At 50.6% G+C, this 17996-nt stretch overlaps 1 protein-coding gene across 1 annotated transcript in view; it reads left to right on the top strand.

Annotated features, from left to right (window-relative positions):
• The first annotated feature begins 10772 nt into the window (after window positions 1-10772).
• The window catches only part of SSH1 (slingshot protein phosphatase 1), a 51494-nt gene continuing 44270 nt past the window's right edge, over window positions 10773-17996 (top strand). The window contains exons 1-2 of the mRNA XM_060249343.1: window positions 10773-10908; window positions 17230-17270. Coding sequence (XP_060105326.1) covers window positions 10840-10908; window positions 17230-17270 — 110 coding nt within the window. The 5' untranslated portion in view covers window positions 10773-10839. The remainder of the gene's footprint in view (window positions 10909-17229; window positions 17271-17996) is intronic.

The following is a 17996-nucleotide window of genomic DNA, read 5'->3' as shown; positions in this document are numbered from 1 at the left end:
CAGGAAAGTGATGCGCCATTAACTTATAACCTATATTTCGCTTGTAAGTTTTGTTTTATATTAGTCTGGCAATACATGCTACAAGTGTTTGCTATATGCTTCTTCATTAAAGCTTTTTCTGCAATTACTCAAGAAGTCTTGTGATAGATTCTGGGCCAAACCTTACACCCCTCTCACATCAACAAAGGCTCCTTTTCCCAGAGGAAAGGGCCACTGTCTCATAGCAAAGGTCCGTGGGATTCATCCAACTCCAGAGTCACTAGAGACAAAGAGAACAGTTAAATGGGAGTCCTTAGAGACCAACACAATTCCTGGGCTGGGAGTTTTTGAGACTCGGGTATCCTCCGAGTCAGAAGGTGTGTGTGTGTGTGTGTGTGTGTGTGGGAGGGGGTGTGTTGCAAAGAAGGAACTCCAGTTCAATGGTCATAGTAATTAGCTTGATTAGAGCAGGGGGGAAATGCTTGAGGGCAGGAAATTGGACTCCTTCAACAAATAAATAGCACAGTATAAACAAAAAATATTCACGATGACCTCCTTCTTCTTTCCTGTGTGTGCTAATATTCCCCATTCTCATGTGTGTAGATGGGTGTGCTTTGCTCCTGGGACAGCCACTTAGTATTGGGGTTGCTCCCCCAATCTCAAAAGGTTCCTGCAGGCTCGAATAGGCTAGGAGTGGGACCCCCAGTGCTCTAGGGGACTCAGCTCTGTCTCTCTCTAAGATCTCAGGAGAGTGCAGGACACAAAGAGATGCTGAGAACGGCTATGGCTCTGGCTCTTCCTTCCACAAGGCACTGTGGGGGGAGCCTCAGCCAATAGAAAGAAGAGAGGCTTGGCTCGGTAGCTCTGCTGTGCAATTGAGAGAGCCTGGCAAAGCAAGCTATTCCTCCCCAAGGGAGGAGCCTCAGCCAATGGAGAAAATAGAGGTTTTTCTCCGTAGCTCCTGTGAGATTCAGCAAGCCTTGCAAAGCAAGCTGTTACGCAGAAGTAAGCAAGAGAGAGGGAGAAGGAAGCAGATGACAGCCAGTTGCTTGGGGGCCTGATTCGGCCCCTGGACTGCATGTTTGACATCCCTGTGTTACGGTGCTTATAGGAGCTGTTTTCGAGGTGCAGAACAGCATCTGCTGAAAATTGGCTGCTGCAAGTCTTAAAGGTGCAGGGCAGGAAATGCCTTTGCCTTGAAAGGCATTAAACCGTTAAAAAGCCCAACCCCTTTCCCCTTCATTATATGAGAAAAATTTCATCAGAAAACAGGACATGAAAGTGAGGGGAGGGTTCGCCAGTGGAAAACTGGCCAGCGGTTAAGCCCAGTGAGAGGTTCCCAGGCATCTGGGAAGCCATTCATGGAGAGAAAAGAGCACAGGCCGGATGTGGGAGTGTAGAGAGGCTCATTTCCCTGAGAGTCAGAAGAACAGCAGACTCCATAGGCAGCGTGCAGAGGGGTGGGTGGGGGTAACGTAAAGGCTGCCGGCTGTCGATTTCTAGGTCAGTGTGTCACCCCCAGCAGTTCCATCTGCCTCGCAAGCTTGGCGCATCTTCTAGCTGCGTGCACTCTGGCCACTGGCTAACAATAGATCCCTCTGTGTGCTGGAAGGCACAGATGAAAGGGCTGCTTTTCCATTCTCAAAACTTGACACCCACAGGCCGGAGAACGTGGGCTTCCCTCCCAGCTGGCCCGTGAATAGCTATTCTGTGAAGGAAACCCGGAGAGCAGCAGCCACATTTCTTGCCAGAAATACAAAAACGGGAGAAGGGCTTTGCTGGGGGAGTTTTTTTTTTTTAAAGGCAATTTCTGAAAGCCCTTAATAAATGCAGGCCCTGAGACCACTTTCTTGTCTCGCATAGGCCACCACAGGAGAAAGAGCTGGGATAGGCAGACGCCTCAGAAATAATTTTCCCCGAGCTGGATCTTGCAGGTCCTTTTTGTGGAGTGGCAATTGCCAGAGAGCTAAAAATATTCCCATGATTCTACACTGCCCACTTATATAAAGAATTGCTGTTTCTATTCCCATTTTGTCTGATGAAGTCTGCTTAAGAGCATATGAAATACAAAAATATCAAAAATATTGTGCAATAATAGTTTATACAAAAGTAGGCATACATTCATACAATCAGAAATTAAAGCCAAACATAAGAACATAAGAGAAGCCATGTTGGATCAGGCCAATGGCCCATCTAGTCCAACACTCTGTGTCACACAGTGGCCAAATTTATATATATATATATATATATATATATATATATATATATATATATATATATATATATATATATATATATATATATATATACACACACACACACTGTGGCTAATAGCCACTGATGGACCTCTGCTCCATATTTTTATCTAAACCCCTCTTGAAGGTGGCCATGCTTGTGGCCGCCACCACCTCCTGTGGCAGTGAATTCCACATGTTAATCACCCTTTGGGTGAAGAAGTACTTCCTTTTATCCGTTTTAACCTGGCTGCTCAGCAATTTCATCGAATGCCCATGAGTACTTGTATTGTGAGAAAAGGAGAAAAGTACCTCTTTCTCTACTTTCTCCATCCCATGCATTATCTTGTCTATCATGTCACCCCGCAGTCGACGTTCCTCCAAGCTAAAGAGTCCCAAGCGTTTCAATCTTTCTTCATAAGGAAAGTGTTCCAGCCCTTTAAACATTCTAGTTGCCCTTTTCTGGACTTTCTCCAATGCTATAATATCCTTTTTGAGGTGCGGCGACCAGAACTGCACACAGTACTCCAAATGAGACCGCACCATCAATTTATACAGGGGCATTATGATACTGGCTGATTTGTTTTCAATTCCCTTCCTAATAATTCCCAGCATGGTGTTGGCCTTTTTTTATTGCAAACGCACACTGTCTTGACATTTTCAGTGAGTTATCTACCACGACCCCAAGATCTTTCTCTTGGTCAGTCTCTGCCAGTTCACACCCCATCAACAAGAGTCTCAAATACAGTGTTTCAGGGAGGACTCCCCACAATCTCTTAATTTTCCAAATAGAGTACCAAGACTCAATAATAAAGTTCCACAGGAGTCCCTCCGTTGCTTGTTGGCTTCTGAAGGAAAAATTCTTGCCTTCACGCAAACTCCGGCTTTGATTGCGTTCCGCTGCTCCTGCAGCTTCCTCGTAAGCCAACTGAAAATTCCAGCCAAGTTCTCTCTCAAACGCCCATTTCAGTATCTTAATTGGCGGCTTAGAATTTTTCCTAAATTGTTCATTATATGACACAATATAATTTACTCAATTTTGTATAAACTATTCAAGAGTGTGTGTCTTGCACAATATTTTTGATATTTTTGTATTCCATGTATTGTGCTGCCATTGTTCTTTTTACATAACAGCATACGAAAGCTTACATTCTAAACAAAATTTAGTTGGTCTTAAAGGTGCACTTGTCTACTGCTTTGTTCAATTGCCAGAACGGGCCCGACGAGTTTCTAAGAGGGAAAGGCCTCCCTTCAACAGGGGGAGAATCTCCCTGGGAGACCATGGTGGGGGGCTCAGAGCTGGACAGGAAATCATTGTGCACAGAAGGAAAATTGCCTTTCTGAGGAATGAAAGCTCATTTGGGGTGGAGCTATCAGGACAGGCAGCCACATGGAGGGGTGGTGACAGCAAGACCCCCAGCTCTTGAAGACTAGAGAGATTCCCCCCACGAAGCTCCAAATTAAAAGCCCCCCACCCCAGAAAGGTGTTCCTGGAATCATGCAAGGCAGTTTCAAAAGCCTTAAGAACATAAGAGAAGGCATGTTGGATCAGGCCAATGGCCCATCCAGTCCAACACTCTGAGTCACATAAGAACATAAGAGAAGCCATGTTGGATCAGGCCAATGGCCCCTCCAGTCCAACACTCTGTGTCACATAAGAACATAAGAGAAGGCATGTTGGATCAGGCCAATGGCCCCTCCAGTCTAACACTCTGCGTCACATAAGAACATAAGAGAAGCCATGTTGGATCAGGCCAATGGCCCCTCCAGTCCAACACTCTGTGTCACATAAGAACATAAGAGAAGCCATGTTGGATCAGGCCAATGGCCCCTCCAGTCCAACACTCTGAGTCACATAAGAACATAAGAGAAGCCATGTTGGATCAGGCCAATGGCCCCTCCAGTCCAACACTCTGTGTCACATAAGAACATAAGAGAAGGCATGTTGGATCAGGCCAATGGCCCCTCCAGTCCAACACTCTGTGTCACATAAGAGAAGCCCTGTTGGATCAGGCCAATGGCCCATCCAGTCCAACACTCTGTATCACACAGCGGCCAAAATATATGTGCTTGTAGCCGCCACCACCTCCTGTGGCACTGAGGTGTTTTCAACCATGAGAGCTGAAACTTGACGTGTCAGCATTCACTGACTCTGCAAATAGCGACTCTACGGGCATTGGATGCTTTCAGTTCCTTTCTACCCCCCACCCCCCGTCCTCTGCCTGTTCCCACCACCTGATCCAAAAGCAGCATCGACCTCCCAACACCAGACCCCCTCCCCCACCCCCGCATTTTTAGCCTGCCAAAAGCAAGTAAGCAAATCAACGTTACCCTCTTGCCGCAGCACCACGTCCAGGGCTTTCGAGCTCTGCCGCCCTCAGGCTCTGCTGCTTACAAGAACAGACTCCAAAGTTTGCTCGCAAGAAGATCAATATAAACTTTGTCACACTAAGACAGGTCGAAGTTCCCCAGGGAGGGGGACGCTGCAGACAAGGAGGTGGAGTAACCGCTCTCTTTGGCCAGGAGGGGCGAAGAACTGGCATCGGTCCTGGAAGACTCCATTCTCCAAGGGAGCTCAGCTGCTCCAAACTTTATATTATATTTATATTATAATACGTAATCAAATATCAACCTGAATGGAGCACTGAAGAACAGAGTTTATTTCTGAAACGGTTAATTTTCCTTCATGGGATGGAAAAACACTCCCCCTTGTCTTGTACTGTTAAAAACAATGTCCCCCAGAGAATCTAGCTACACTCTGAAAACAGGACTTTAAGCAGGGACAAACTCTTGGACGCTTTTCAAGGAAATGTACCCAGCTGGCTCCCATAGATCTATTCTGCTACTGTTAGGACCTTCACCCCAGTGCAAGGGTCTTCACTTTCCTTTTTGAATGCACTAGTAGTAGCTGATGAAAGCAGCTTGTAGTTATTACTTTCCCTTAGTCCGGCGCTTAAAACATAAATAGTGCTTTGCTGGATCAGACAAGGGAGGGTCCATCTAGTCCACCATCCTGTCTCACACAGTGGCCACCCAGTTCCTCTGGAGGGCCAACAACAGGGCAGAGAGGCCGAGGCTTTCCCCTGAGAAGAACCTCAGAAGAGCCCTGCTGGGTCAGACCAGGGAGGGTCCCTCTAGTCCAGCCTCCTGTCTCACACATGGGCCGCCCAGTTCCTCTGGAGGGCCAACAACAGGGCAGAGAGGCCGAGGCTTTCCCCTGAGAAGAACCTCAGAAGAGCCCTGCTGGATCAGAGCAGAGAGGGTCCATCTAGTCCAGCATCCTGTTTCACACAGTGGCCAACCAGTTCCTCTGGAGGGCCAACAACAGGGCAGAGAGGCTGAGGCCTTCCCCTGAGAAGAACATCAGAAGAGCCCTGCAGGATCAGACCAGTGAGGGTCCCTCTAGTCCAGCCTCCTGTCTCACACATGGGCCGCCCAGTTCCTCTGGAGGGCCAACAACAGGGCAGAGAGGCCGAGGCTTTCCCCTGAGAGGAACCTCAGAAGAGCCCTGCAGGATCAGACCAGTGAGGGTCCATCTAGTCCACCATCCTGTCTCACACATGGGCCACCCAGTTCCTCTGGAGGGCCAACATCAGGGCAGAGAGGTTGAGGCCTTCCCCTGAGAGGAACCTCAGAAGAGCCCTGCAGGATCAGACCAGGGAGGTCTCACATATGGGCTACCCAGTTCCTCTGGAGGGGCAACAACAGGGCAGAGAGGCCCAGGCCTTCCCTTCATAAGATCATCATCAGAAGAGCCCTGCTGGGTCAGACCAGTGAGGCTCCATCTAGTCCAGCCTCCTGTCTTCTCACACAATGGCCAAACAGTTCTTCTGGAGGGCCAACAACAGGGCAGAGGCTGAGGTCTTCATAAGAACATCAGAAGAGCCCTGTTGGATCAGACCAGTGAGGGTTCCTCTAGTCCCCCATCCAGTCTCACATAGGGGCCAACCAGTTCCTCTGGAGGGCCAGCAACTGGGCAGAGAGGTTGAGGCCTTCCCCTGGTAAGCACATCAGAAGACCCCTGCTCAATCAGACCAGTGAGGGTCCATCTAGTCCAGCATCCTGTTTTCTCACATAGTGGCCAATCAGTTCTTCTGGAAGGCGAACAACAGGTCGCAGAAGCTTAGACCTCCCCCAGGGAAACAACAGAGCACAGAAGTCTAGGTTTTCCCTCCTGGCTCTGGGATTTAGAGACTTAGTGACTCTGAATGTTGAAATAACACAGAACATTTACTACAAACCCAGAATCCATCTTCAAAACAGAAAGAATCCCACAGTTCAATGCAGCACGTGATCTGCTCATCGCTCAGCTCACTTTTGCATTGGAGTCTTTGGTCTAATCATTCTTTAAAGGTTCTGTGTCAAGGCTGGGCTAGAGGTGGCTGAGTGGATCTGACCGCATTCTGTGGGCCTGTTCTGCTAACAGTGGCCCTTTCTCCTGGTGCAGAAAGCCTTCCTGTCACAACAGCTCATGTACTTCAGCAAGACAGACAAGTCACGGATGGCCAGGCTTTGCCTGATTTTAATACCCTCACCGATCCAGGGCATATAATCCTGGATAATAATCCATAGGAAAATAATAATAATCCATTAGGAAAAACTTCTGCACAAACCCACTGAAATCAATGAGATTCATGCTCTTGCCTACATGAGGAATATTTCCAAAGAAGACCCTGATGGATTGCACCTCTAATTGTTACCTAAATTGAAATCAAATGTGTTCCAATAAACCCCACTGCTATCATGTTTGTGGCTCTCGTATCTGTTTCAGGCTGGTGTAGATCATTTTTGCAAAACGAGCCAAGATGCCGAGAAGCATGAAAACCAGCCATTCTCTTCTGCATCCTTCAGTCAGCATCTTCTGCTGCTGGCGTGGAAACACAAGGGAAGGGAAGGGAAGGGAAGCGAAGGGAAGGGAAGGGAAGGGATGGGACTGCTAGAGACTCAAGGCACCAGGTGAGATTAACACCCAGTGGGGGCTGATGTTGCGGACGGTCGTTCTTGCAGGATGGAATAACTGCAAGTCGATGAGATGCAAGAGATCCGTGACCGGATTCCCTTCTCTAAAGCAGCCGCCAAGACCCTGAGATGGGTCAGGAGAACTGTGCCCCCATCCTCCACCAGATGGTGCTCTCTCGATGAGATTTGGCAAGGTTGTTTCTGAGCCCAAAGGGAAGACTCCGTACTGGAGGGTCCCAGGTGCGGGAGGTTCTGTCCGGTGCGCCTGAATTCTGCTGATGTAGGTCTTGCTGGGGGAAACGCCAGGTGCAGTCATGTGACTGAAATTAATGGGGAGCTTCTTATTTATTTATTTATTTTATGATTTCTATCCCACCCTTCCCACCAAGTGGCTCAGGGCGGCTCACAACATAGAATCCCACATAAATTAGGTTTAGGTATTTAAACAGTTAAAATAATTAAAACATTTAAAACATTAAGAGCAGCAGAAGTCTACTAGAACCACACTTAGTTTCTTGTGCCGGTTAGTTATAGGCCAGCCGGAAGAGGGTTGTCTTACAGGCCCTGCGGAACTGAGCAAGGTCCCGCAGGGCCCTCACCTCTTCCGGCAGCTGGTTCCACCAGGAAGGGGCCATAACAGAGAAGGCCCTGTCCCTGGTAGATTTTAAGCAGGCTTCTTTTGGCCCGGGGATAACGAGGAGGTTTTGAGTTGCCGATCTCAGTACTCTCTGGGAAACTCAGGAGGAGGGCTGTATCTGCCAAAGGGACAGGGCTGCCAGATCCAGGTTGGGAAATACCTGGTGATTTAGGGGGTGGAGCCTGAGGAGGAGAAGGACCTCAAGTAGGTCTAACACCCTAGAGCAGGGGTGTCGAACATGCAGTTCAGGGGCTGAATCAGGCCCCCAGAGGGCTCCTACCAGGCCCCCGAGCAACTGGCTGTCATCTGCTTCCTTCTCCCTCTCTCTTGCTTCCTTCTGCATCACAGCTTGCTTTGCCAAGCTTGCTCAATTGCACAAGACCTACAGAGCAAAACCTCTGTTTTCTCCACTGGATGAGGCTCCTCCCTTGGGGAGGAAGGGGGGAAGAATAGCTTGCTTTGCCAGGCTCTCTCAATTGCACAGCAGAGCTACTGAGGCAAGCCTCTCTTCCTTCTATTGGATGAGGCTCCCCTCCCCCCAGTCCCCTGGGGAAGGAAAGAATTAGCCACAGCTTCGTTTGCTCAGTTCCCTGGATCCCATGGGAGAAATACGAAGAATGTTTAAAACCAACGAGTGCTAACATTTTAAGCACGTTTTAAGTTTTTAAAATATATATATCTGGGTTTGTCTGTGTTCTTTATGAAATTTATATCTCTGCTACCCAGTCTTAAATAGGTACACACATGGCCCAGCCCAACCCAACATGGCCCGGCCAAACAAGGTCTCATTTATGTCAGATCCAGCCCTCATAACAAGAGTTTGACACCCCTGCCCTCGAGTCCACTTTCCAAAGCCGCCATTTTCTCCAGGGAGCTGATTTCCATCACCCAGAAATCTGTTGAACAAAATAGGAGTCCAGGAACACCTTGAAGACAAACTTTTATTCAGAAGGGAAGCTTTCTTGTGCATGCCACTTCTTCAGACGAGGAATGAGGTACAGCAAGCAGAGCCACGTATAGCCGGTGGGATTTAGAATGCCAAGTGGTACAAAGTTAAAAACCAATAGCAGAATAGTAAAATTAACACATTCAGAAAACCTTTGATCTGGTTTGCATCAGTGTGGGAAACCATAAAACAGTAACATGTCAGAATGTGAGAATACCTGTTAATTATTCTTTTGCTAATAAGCCTGAGTCAAAATGCATGCACACGAAAGCTTCCATTCTGAATAAAACTTGGTTGGTCTTAAAGGTGCTCCTTGACTCCTGCTTTGTTCTACTGCTTCACACCAACACCGCTGCCCACCTGGATCTATCTACATGGAGATCCCCGTCAGGGGAGGGCGGGATATAAATGCAATATATATCCCCGTCAGGGGAGGGACGGTGGCTCAGGGGTAGAGCATCTGCTTGGTAAGAAGGTCCCAGGTTCAATCCCCGGCATCTCCATCTAAAAAGGATCCAGGCAAATAGTTGTGAAAAACCTCAGCTTGAGACCCTGGAGAGCCACTGCTGGTCAGGGGAGGGACGGTGGCTGAGTGGCAGAGCATCTGCCTGGTAAGCAGAAGGTCCCAGGTTCAATCTCCGGCATCTCCAACTAAAAAGGGTCCAGGCAAGTAGGTGTGAAAAACCTCAGCTTGAGACCCTGGAGAGCCAATATCAGTCTGAGTAGACAGTACTGATTTAAGGGGAGGAACGGTGGCTCAGTGGTAGAGCATCTGCTTGGTAGGACCTAAAAGGGGTCCAGGCAAATAGGTGTGAAAAACCTCAGCTTGAGACCCTGGAGAGCCACTGCTGGTCAGGGGAGGGACGGTGGCTGAGTGGCAGAGCATCTGCCTGGTAAGCAGAAGGTCCCAGGTTCAATACCCGGCATCTCCAAAAAAGGCTCCAGGCAAATAGGTGTGAAAAACCTCAGCTTGAGACCCTGGAGAGCCACTGCTGGTCAGGGGAGGGACGGTGGCTGAGTGGCAGAGCATCTGCCTGGTAAGCAGAAGGTCCCAGGTTCAATACCCGGCATCTCCAAAAAAGGCTCCAGGCAAATAGGTGTGAAAAACCTCAGCTTGAGACCCTGGAGAGCCGCTGCCAGTCTGAGAAGACAAGACTGACTTTGATGGACCAAAGGTCTGATTCAGTATAAGGCAGCTTCATACGTTCAATAAAATAACAATGGGAAGCCTCCATTCCCCCACCTGGAGGTTGGCAACCCAAGGGAGCACTGATTCTTGAGTCTCCCCTCCCCCTGGAAACCTCGGCCTCTGAAGAGCTCTCGGCCTTCAACAGAGCAGGAAGAGGGGCTGTTTTGTCCGTAGCTCGTGCACAACCCTCCTGAATCCCAGGGCGGTGGAGCTACGGAGGGAGGGGAATCCTTGGGAAGAAGGGTCTGCGGGTCTCGCTCTGGCTGCTGAGGCACATGGGCGGGGGGGGGGGGTCAGAGAGCCCTGCGTGGAGGCGGCGGGGGGAGGGGTCGGCCAGGCTATCAGAGGGGATCCTCTGGGGCTTCCGTGCCGCGGATGCCATCTCCCGGGTAGGGCCTGCCTGGAGATCCCCAGGAATTCCAGCTCCTCTCCAGACTACAGAGACCTGTTCTCCCCCCTTGGAGAAAACGGCTGCTTTGACCCCGAGATGGTCCCCAGGCCCCACCCCCCCAATCTCCAGGCGTCCCCCACCCCGGATCTGGCAACCCCACCCGCCAGGGCAAAGGGACCTGGCTCCCGCCGGCTTCCCGGGGAGAGGAGCGCTGCAAGCTGCTCGGGCAGAGACCCGCCCCCCGTCTTGCTTTTCTCTCTCTCCCCCTCTCTCCGCGGTGCCTGGGGGGGCTGCAGCCGGGGGCTCCGGGCCTTTCTCCCCTCCGCGCCCCGAGGGAGGCCTCGATCCTGGGCGCCGCGGTGCAGCAGGCCGGAGGAAGGCGGGCCAGGCCGGCGGAGGCTGCGCAGGCGGGCGAGGAGGCGGAGGCAGCAGACAGCAGAGAGGCCGCCCGGCCCCGGCCCCGCCGCCTAATTCTTCGCCTCCCGCTGCTCCCCCGGCCCGGCCATGGCGCTGGTCACGCTGCAGCGCTCGCCCACCCCCAGCGCCGCCTCCTCCTCGGCCAGCACCAGCGAGGTGAGCAGCTGAGACCGACCCCCCCCCCCCACCCCGGCCGCCGCCGCCGCCGCCTTTGTTCGCTTCTGCAGCCCGGGCCCGCGGGGGCGGGGGGGGGAGATCCCGCTTCTGCCCTGCCTTGCGCCCCCCCACCCCCCGCCTTCTCCTCCCGGCCAGCCAGGCGCGCCCACCGCCCTCCTCCCCGCCAGCCCCCGCAGCCTGGGCGCACGTGCGTGGACTGGACTGCGGTGGACGCCCCCCCCCCTCCGCGAGGCTCTCCGCAGCCCTAGGCACGGTGCCCCTCCCCCCTTTGGCCGGACCCTTCAGGGCAGCCTGCTGTAGTTCCGCAGGCTGCGCCCCCAGTTGCAACCGGATCCAGCGCCCCCTTTCCTTGCGACCCTGCAGGTTGCTTCTCCTGCGCCCTGCCTTCTCTCCCCGCCCCCTCCAGTCCCCATCCTTCACCGGCCCTATGTTTGCGTCCTGTAAGGAGCACCTGCCCTATGGCTTGCTTCTGGTGCCTGGCCCTCTCTGCATAAACCGCCCCTTCTTAGAATTCCTTTGCTCTCAATCCCTTTTCTTCCTCCCTCAGCCTGGGGTCAGCAGTCGGTAGGGTTGCCAATCCCCAGGTGGGGGCAGGGGATCCCCCGGTTTGGAGGCCCTCCCCCCCCCCCCCGCTTCAGGGTCGTCAGAAAGCGGGGGGAGGGGAGGGGAATGTCTGCTGGGAACTCTGTTATTCCCTATGGAGATTTATTCCCATAGAAAATCATGGAGAATTGATCCACGGGTATCTGGGGCTCGGGGGAGGGCTGTTTTTTGAGGTAGAGGCACCAAATTTTCCCTACAGCATCTAGTGCCTCTCCCCAAAATAGCCCCCAAGTTTCATAACGATTGGACCAGGAGGTCCAATTCTATGAGCCCCAAAAGAAGGTGCCCCTATCCTTCATTATTTCCTATGGAAGGAAGGCATTGAAAAGGTGTGCCGTCCCTTTAAGTGTGATGGCCAGAACTCCCTTTGGAGTTCAATTATGCTTGTCACAGCCTTGATCTTGGCTCCACCCCCAAAGTCTCCTGGCTCCACCTCTAATGTCTCCTGGCTCCACCCCCAAAGTCTCCTGGCTCCACCCCCAAAGTCCCCAGATATTTCTTAAATTGGACTTGGCAACCCTAGCAGTCGGAACCCCGTAAGTTTTTCTTGCCCACACCTGGACGCATCTTGGAAGCTCTGCAAAGTCGGCCCTGGTTAGGGTTTGGGTGGGAGACCATCCAAAAAGTCCGGGGTCACAATGCAGAGGCAGGCCACGGCAAACCATCTCTTGTTTGTCGCTTGGCTTGAAGACCCCTGTGAATGGCCACACTTTTCCACCCCCAGTTCTTTCTCTGGGCTACCAGAATTCTCCCCCCCCCCCCGGGCCCTCTCCACTGGCCACATCAAATTCCCTGTCCCTGGGTCCCACAGCAATTGTGTTTTGCCTCCTGCCCTGTTGCTTTCTTCCCAGGCATTGCAGCATCCATCAGCCCCCACCTCCCCCCTTCTCCTGTGGCTTTCTAACTTCCCCGTATGATTCGATTCCTGCCAGAACTCAGCTTCCTTCTCCTAGCAAGGTTCCTGTCTGACGGCTGCTGAAATCAGTCCGCGCGTGGCAGGTTACACATGGGAGAGCCAGCAGAGACCGGCTGAGATTAAGCTTTTTGCTTTGTCACCTGCGGCCGTCTGGAATGCAAGGTGTTGTGGTGCAGACGGGTCACGCACCTAACATGGAGTCATCGAAGGAGGAGATCCTGGGGACTGGCTCCAAGCCTCCTGCCCAGAAACTTGTTCCCGTATGATGAGAGCAGCTTGATGTAAACACGATGCTGGCAGGGGTGAAACCTCTTTGCTGTGGGCATCTAAAGCAGGCTGGCACCTGGCCAGATATGCTGTGGGTGCTACATGGCTGCTTAGCATGGGGGGGGCAGGCCAGCTGCAACGTAATGCTACTGTGGACATGCCAAGGCCCACAGCGAATGCTTTTGCCTCTGCCTGGGTCATGTTGAAATCAAGCCTCCTTCCTTTCGCCCTCCTGGGCCCTCTATTTCTTATGCACCTTTGCTTATGCGTGTCCCTCCCTCCACATGCACTTCCAGGGCCGGATTAACAAATAGCCCGAGTAGGCACTGGCCTATGGGCCCCCATGCTTCTAGGGGCCCCAGGCCGATTTGCCTCTCTCTGCCTCTCCCCCAAGGGGCTTTTGAGAAGCTGCCTGCAGGAGATATTAGGAGATAATTTGTGAGAGGGGCCCTGAGATTTTGACTGCCTAGGGGCCTCAGGAGGAGGTTTAATCTGGCACTGTGCACTTCACTTGTTTTGTGTTTGTGTTGTGTTTACTCTCTGCATCTTGCTGCCTCTCTTTTATCTCCTGTGACCCGTAACCCTTGAGACCTCGTATCCCCCTGGTCTGGTACCAGGATCTATGCCCTGTAGAACATTCTTAAGCATTTGCCTATCCCGGGAAGATCAAAACCCAGTTTGCTCCCCTGCCGGATCCAGATTTGTGATGCTCTTCTCTCCCCTCGCCCCAAGTTTTGTACACATTGTTGAGTTGAAATCATCCCCGCTTGAAGGCAGTCCACTTCATCAGATCGGTCAGTTTCTTTGCTGTCTCTCCATTCCTTGTTGGTGTCTCTTTCTCCCCTTCTACATGGAAAAAGGATTTGCCTCCTAGCTGGATTTGCTATCATTGGCAGAAGTTTGTGAAGGTTTTTAAAAATGGCAACAGTTCTCACTGTACACAGAGGTTTGGTTTGGAACGGTGTGCACTTGGTTGTGTTGTCGACAGACAGAGATGACCTCATTGTGATCCCATTTACACACTAGTAAATTGGGATTACTCCTGATAGAAATTATAGGGATTAAGCTGTTATGAGTACTGGAGGAGAACCAGCCGTGTGTCCAGTTTGCTTATGTCTCCTTTTTCTATCATGTTCCAGTCCAGCTGGGGTGTGAAAGCACATGGCCAACTTTCCCCCTCCTTTGCAGGGCTTCTTGTCATGCAATTTGTGTCTTTCACACTTAAATCCAAAGCAGTGATTTGGATTTCAGAAGCAAACGTCTTTTTGCAGATCTTTCACTTTGTTCAGGGGGAAGTCACAACAGTAAGCATTCTTTTAAAAAGTGCATAGGTGACCAGTCATCTTCCTTACCTTTTCATCGATTCACAGACCAAAATTAAATGACCATATTACCAAAGCTTTCTGAAATATTGAAGGAAATATAGCATGATTTACAGAGTAAAGGGCAAAAGCTGCCCCTCTGGAAAGACGATCCTTAATGTTTTCTTTTTGATTGCAGAGTCGGAAACGACTGGTGCTTGCACAGGGGACTACCTTTACCTTTCTACCAGATCCCAAAATAGCTGATAATCATATCCAAGTTTACCACTAACTGTCAGCATTGCAGATTACAATACCCATGCCAGTTAATCAACAAAAGCTTTAACAGGTTCAGTTCAGGTGAGTGGCCGTGCTGGTCTGAAGCAGCAGAACAACGTGTGAGTCCCGGGGCACCTTGAAGACCAACAAAGGTTAATTCTGGGTAAAAGCTTTTGTGTGCTTCTACCCGGAATAAAACTGTGCTGGTCTTACAGGTGCCCACTGGACTCACACTTTGCTCTTTGATAAGTTAATTGGTGATCAGTTAATTAAAGATTTCAGGTTTTCACGGCTGGTAACATCATTAGGGTTTGTAGACTCTTTCGGGATCAAGTGCCGTGTTCTACTGGAGAAAGTTTTCCTTCCAGACGTTTCGTTCTCAGCTGCGGAGAACATCCTCAGTGGCGTTGCAGATGGATGGATGGATGCAGGATGTTCTCCGCAGCTGAGAACGAAACGTCTGGAAGGAAAACTTTCTCCAGTAGAACACGGCACTTGATCCCGAAAGAGTCTACAAACCCTAATGATCAGTTAATTGTTAATCAAAACCATCACGACCTAATAGAAGAGCTAAGGAGCCAGGAAACCCCCCCTCTTACAAAATCAGAATAAAGCTTTTCTTCTTGCGGTGTTAAATGGAAACAATGTGGCTGAAGTGCTGTGATACTATAGAAGTGAATGGTGGTTGTTCATTCATGAAGCTCTGAACTTGAAGGACATGATTGCGGCACGAGGGCCAAAAGATGCTCTCCGCTGGTGCTAGCAGAGTTCCGGGGGGAATTGCGCGCCGTTCTTGTGTCTTACTTGTCGGAACTTCCCTCTAAGCTGCGGAGTCTTGTGAGCAAAAATTCCACTTTCTGAGCTATTGGCATTGAAGTTGTGCGCTGCTGCATCAACTAGTGTGCTCTGCAGCCATTTTTTCTGAGCTAGGACAAAAATGTGTGAGCCGGAGACTAAAAAACTGTGAGCTAGCTCACATTAACCCTGCTTAGAGGGAACGCTGGTTGTACGGAAAGTTAGAACAAAGCTGTGGTCAAAGTGCCTTGTTAGTTCTTTCCTGAGACAACTGTTGCCTATTTTATCTCTATATATACTAAAATACTCTCTAATGTTTTTTTTTAAATTGTTTCCGACACCATTTAAATAACGATCCCAAAGACTTTACGAGAACAAACGTCCTGCTTTCGTAGGGTGTACTTAGAATCCAGCTGTTTCCCCCCCACCAAAAATCCCACTTCGGATTAGTGATTCTTTGTGGTGGAAGCTTTCACTTCTGTTTCTGAGGGTGTGGAATTAGCCAGCCTGCTATTTTGGCTGCTTCTAGAAGCTGACACTTCTGTGCTGTGGTTTATTCTCACAACAACCCTATGAGGAAGGTTGGACAAAGTACGGGCGGCTGTCTCAAGGTCACCCAGTGAACTTCCATGGCAGAGTGAGGATTCAAACCTGGCTCTCCCAGATACTAGCCCAACATCCAACCACTGCACCATATTGGTTCTCTGTTATCTGGGGATGTGATGGGGAACAGAACAAGTGCAGGGGGATGGCGGCGGTCAGATGGCATTGATGTGGGAGGAAGGTTAAAACGTGCAACGTCCTGTTCCTGAGACATACAAACCCACTTGGACTGTGATCTTCCAGGGAAAATCAGAACACAGCAGGTCTGGGGAAAAGCGGAGTAAGTCAGGGGAAGTCCTGAACTGAGGACGGCTCTGAAAAACCCTGCTCAAGTTTGAAAGGCAGTCTGGAGCAAAACATCCACCTCTGACAGGCTGCCTTGGGGGCATGCCTAGAGAAGCCCATTTCTTTCATGCGCTGCTTCTGGGCTCCAAAGGCATCCTGTTCCACGGGGGGCCTTGGTTCAGTCCAGCAAGGCAGTTCTTCAGGTTTCTTACAAAGCTGGTGTTTCTGTCTAACTTCCCATTCTCCCAAGGAGAATGCAGCTACAGCGGACGCTGCGGGTGGGAGGGTGATGGGGGAGCTCGGTGGGCCTGCGGTGGCCGCCTGGACATCATTTGCTCTGTCTCCCTTCAGACTGCTGTATGGGCACAACAAAAACAGCTGGCAAGCAGAAATGTTAACCAGCTGGGGAGGGGCGGGGGAGAGATGAGACAGCGTCAGAGGAGTCCCCCCCCCAGCCCAGAGTTTGACTCACCCCAGGCTGCTTCCAAACCTGCATGACACAGAGTTCACGTGCTGCTGAAGTCTTCATGGGGTTTGCTTTACGGTGACGAGTCATAAGAAAGCAAGCAAACAAGGGACAGTTTCATGTGTGTGCTGTTCCACTAGGCAAGGCTTAGTGACTGTGCTCCAGCCGTGCCCACAATAACTGCTCTGTAGCGCACAGTTCGATCTCTGACCCCGCTGAGAAGAAAGAGAGGGGAGAATAAGAGGTCAGAGGGGGATGGAAAGGAGAGCTGGTGGCAGCCATGAGTGAACAGATGCCTGGGTTCTAGACAAAGGTAACCAGTTGTGGCAGACGGACACACAAGGAGCCACCTGCCCCATCACCCTGGCAAAACCGACTCGGTCATTTATAATAAATCTGGGATTTAAATAACTTTTGAATGTCAAGTAGCTCTTTTGCCATTTAGCGTTGTGTACAAAGCAGATGGTGGTGGCAGTCAGTTGCTGCCTTGGCCTTGACCTGCTACTCTCCGCCTGACCTACTTTGCAAGGTTGTTGTGAGTATGAAGTGGAACGTGGGGGTACACCGCCCGGCATTCTTCTAAGGACGGATCATGGGATGTGTGTGTGTGTGTTTACATATATACACAAATATGAAGTAAGTCTGGGAAATCATATAATCCTTTTTGTTGTGGACATTTGGAAGAAAAACACAACAAAACCTTCCTTTGGAACATTGATGGTATATCGGAGTTTCCAGGGTGCGAACATCAAATGCTGAATGCTTCTTCTTTCTTCTCCCATTAGCTGGAGGTTGGCAGTGATGAAGAACGGAAACTGAACCTGAGGTAAACACAAGCTATTTCTGTATTTGCGCTAAAAGTTTTCTGACGGTCCCCCCCCCCCTCCCCATGTTTATCCCTTGCCTTATAGGGCTTAGATTCTGCCACAAAAGCTGAGGCTTGGCCAGTTGTCCAGGGGGTGGAACTGTTGCTAAGAGGAGTGTGGCTGAAGCTTCCCATGTATGTGATACAGTTGATTATGGCAGATTTTCTACCCAAGGCTGGGTACCTCTGAAGCTCACTTTGAAATGCAAGGCCAGGCGTTTAGGAAAAATGCAGCCATGCGGGATTCTGCAGTTATCACCTTTCCTCTGTCAGCGGCAGCGTTAACGCACAACGGCTGGGTGGCCCAGGCAGACACTGGGTGGCTGATCGTTCGCTGGCAGGCAAACGCTGCAGGTGTAGCACCTGAGGGCCCTATCCGTGTGAAAACCTGCACTGGCAAATATTTCTGTCTCAATGAGCTGAGGAGATCTCCTCTCCAAGGGAAGAAGGCATGTATGAGCGGGAGAGAGGTTCTGCAGCCTGGTTCTGTCCCAGAGGGAACGTGATATTGGTGTCCTCCAATGGACCCCATGGCCAAAGGCCTTGGGATAATGTGAATTGTAAAAAGACCTGCCCATATATGTAATATTTTTCCCTTAGGAAAAAATCCACACAGGGACAGAGGGATCTTCTGTAATGTAGATGCAACCGAACTTGCAGTTTCTGGCACATGAAGTTCTAGCCGCA

The sequence above is a fragment of the Heteronotia binoei genome, chromosome 11, assembly GCF_032191835.1.
Source record: "Heteronotia binoei isolate CCM8104 ecotype False Entrance Well chromosome 11, APGP_CSIRO_Hbin_v1, whole genome shotgun sequence".
Lineage (NCBI taxonomy): Eukaryota > Metazoa > Chordata > Lepidosauria > Squamata > Gekkonidae > Heteronotia > Heteronotia binoei.
Note: the sequence above shows the minus strand (reverse complement) of the source record. Positions and strands in the feature narration are given on the sequence as shown.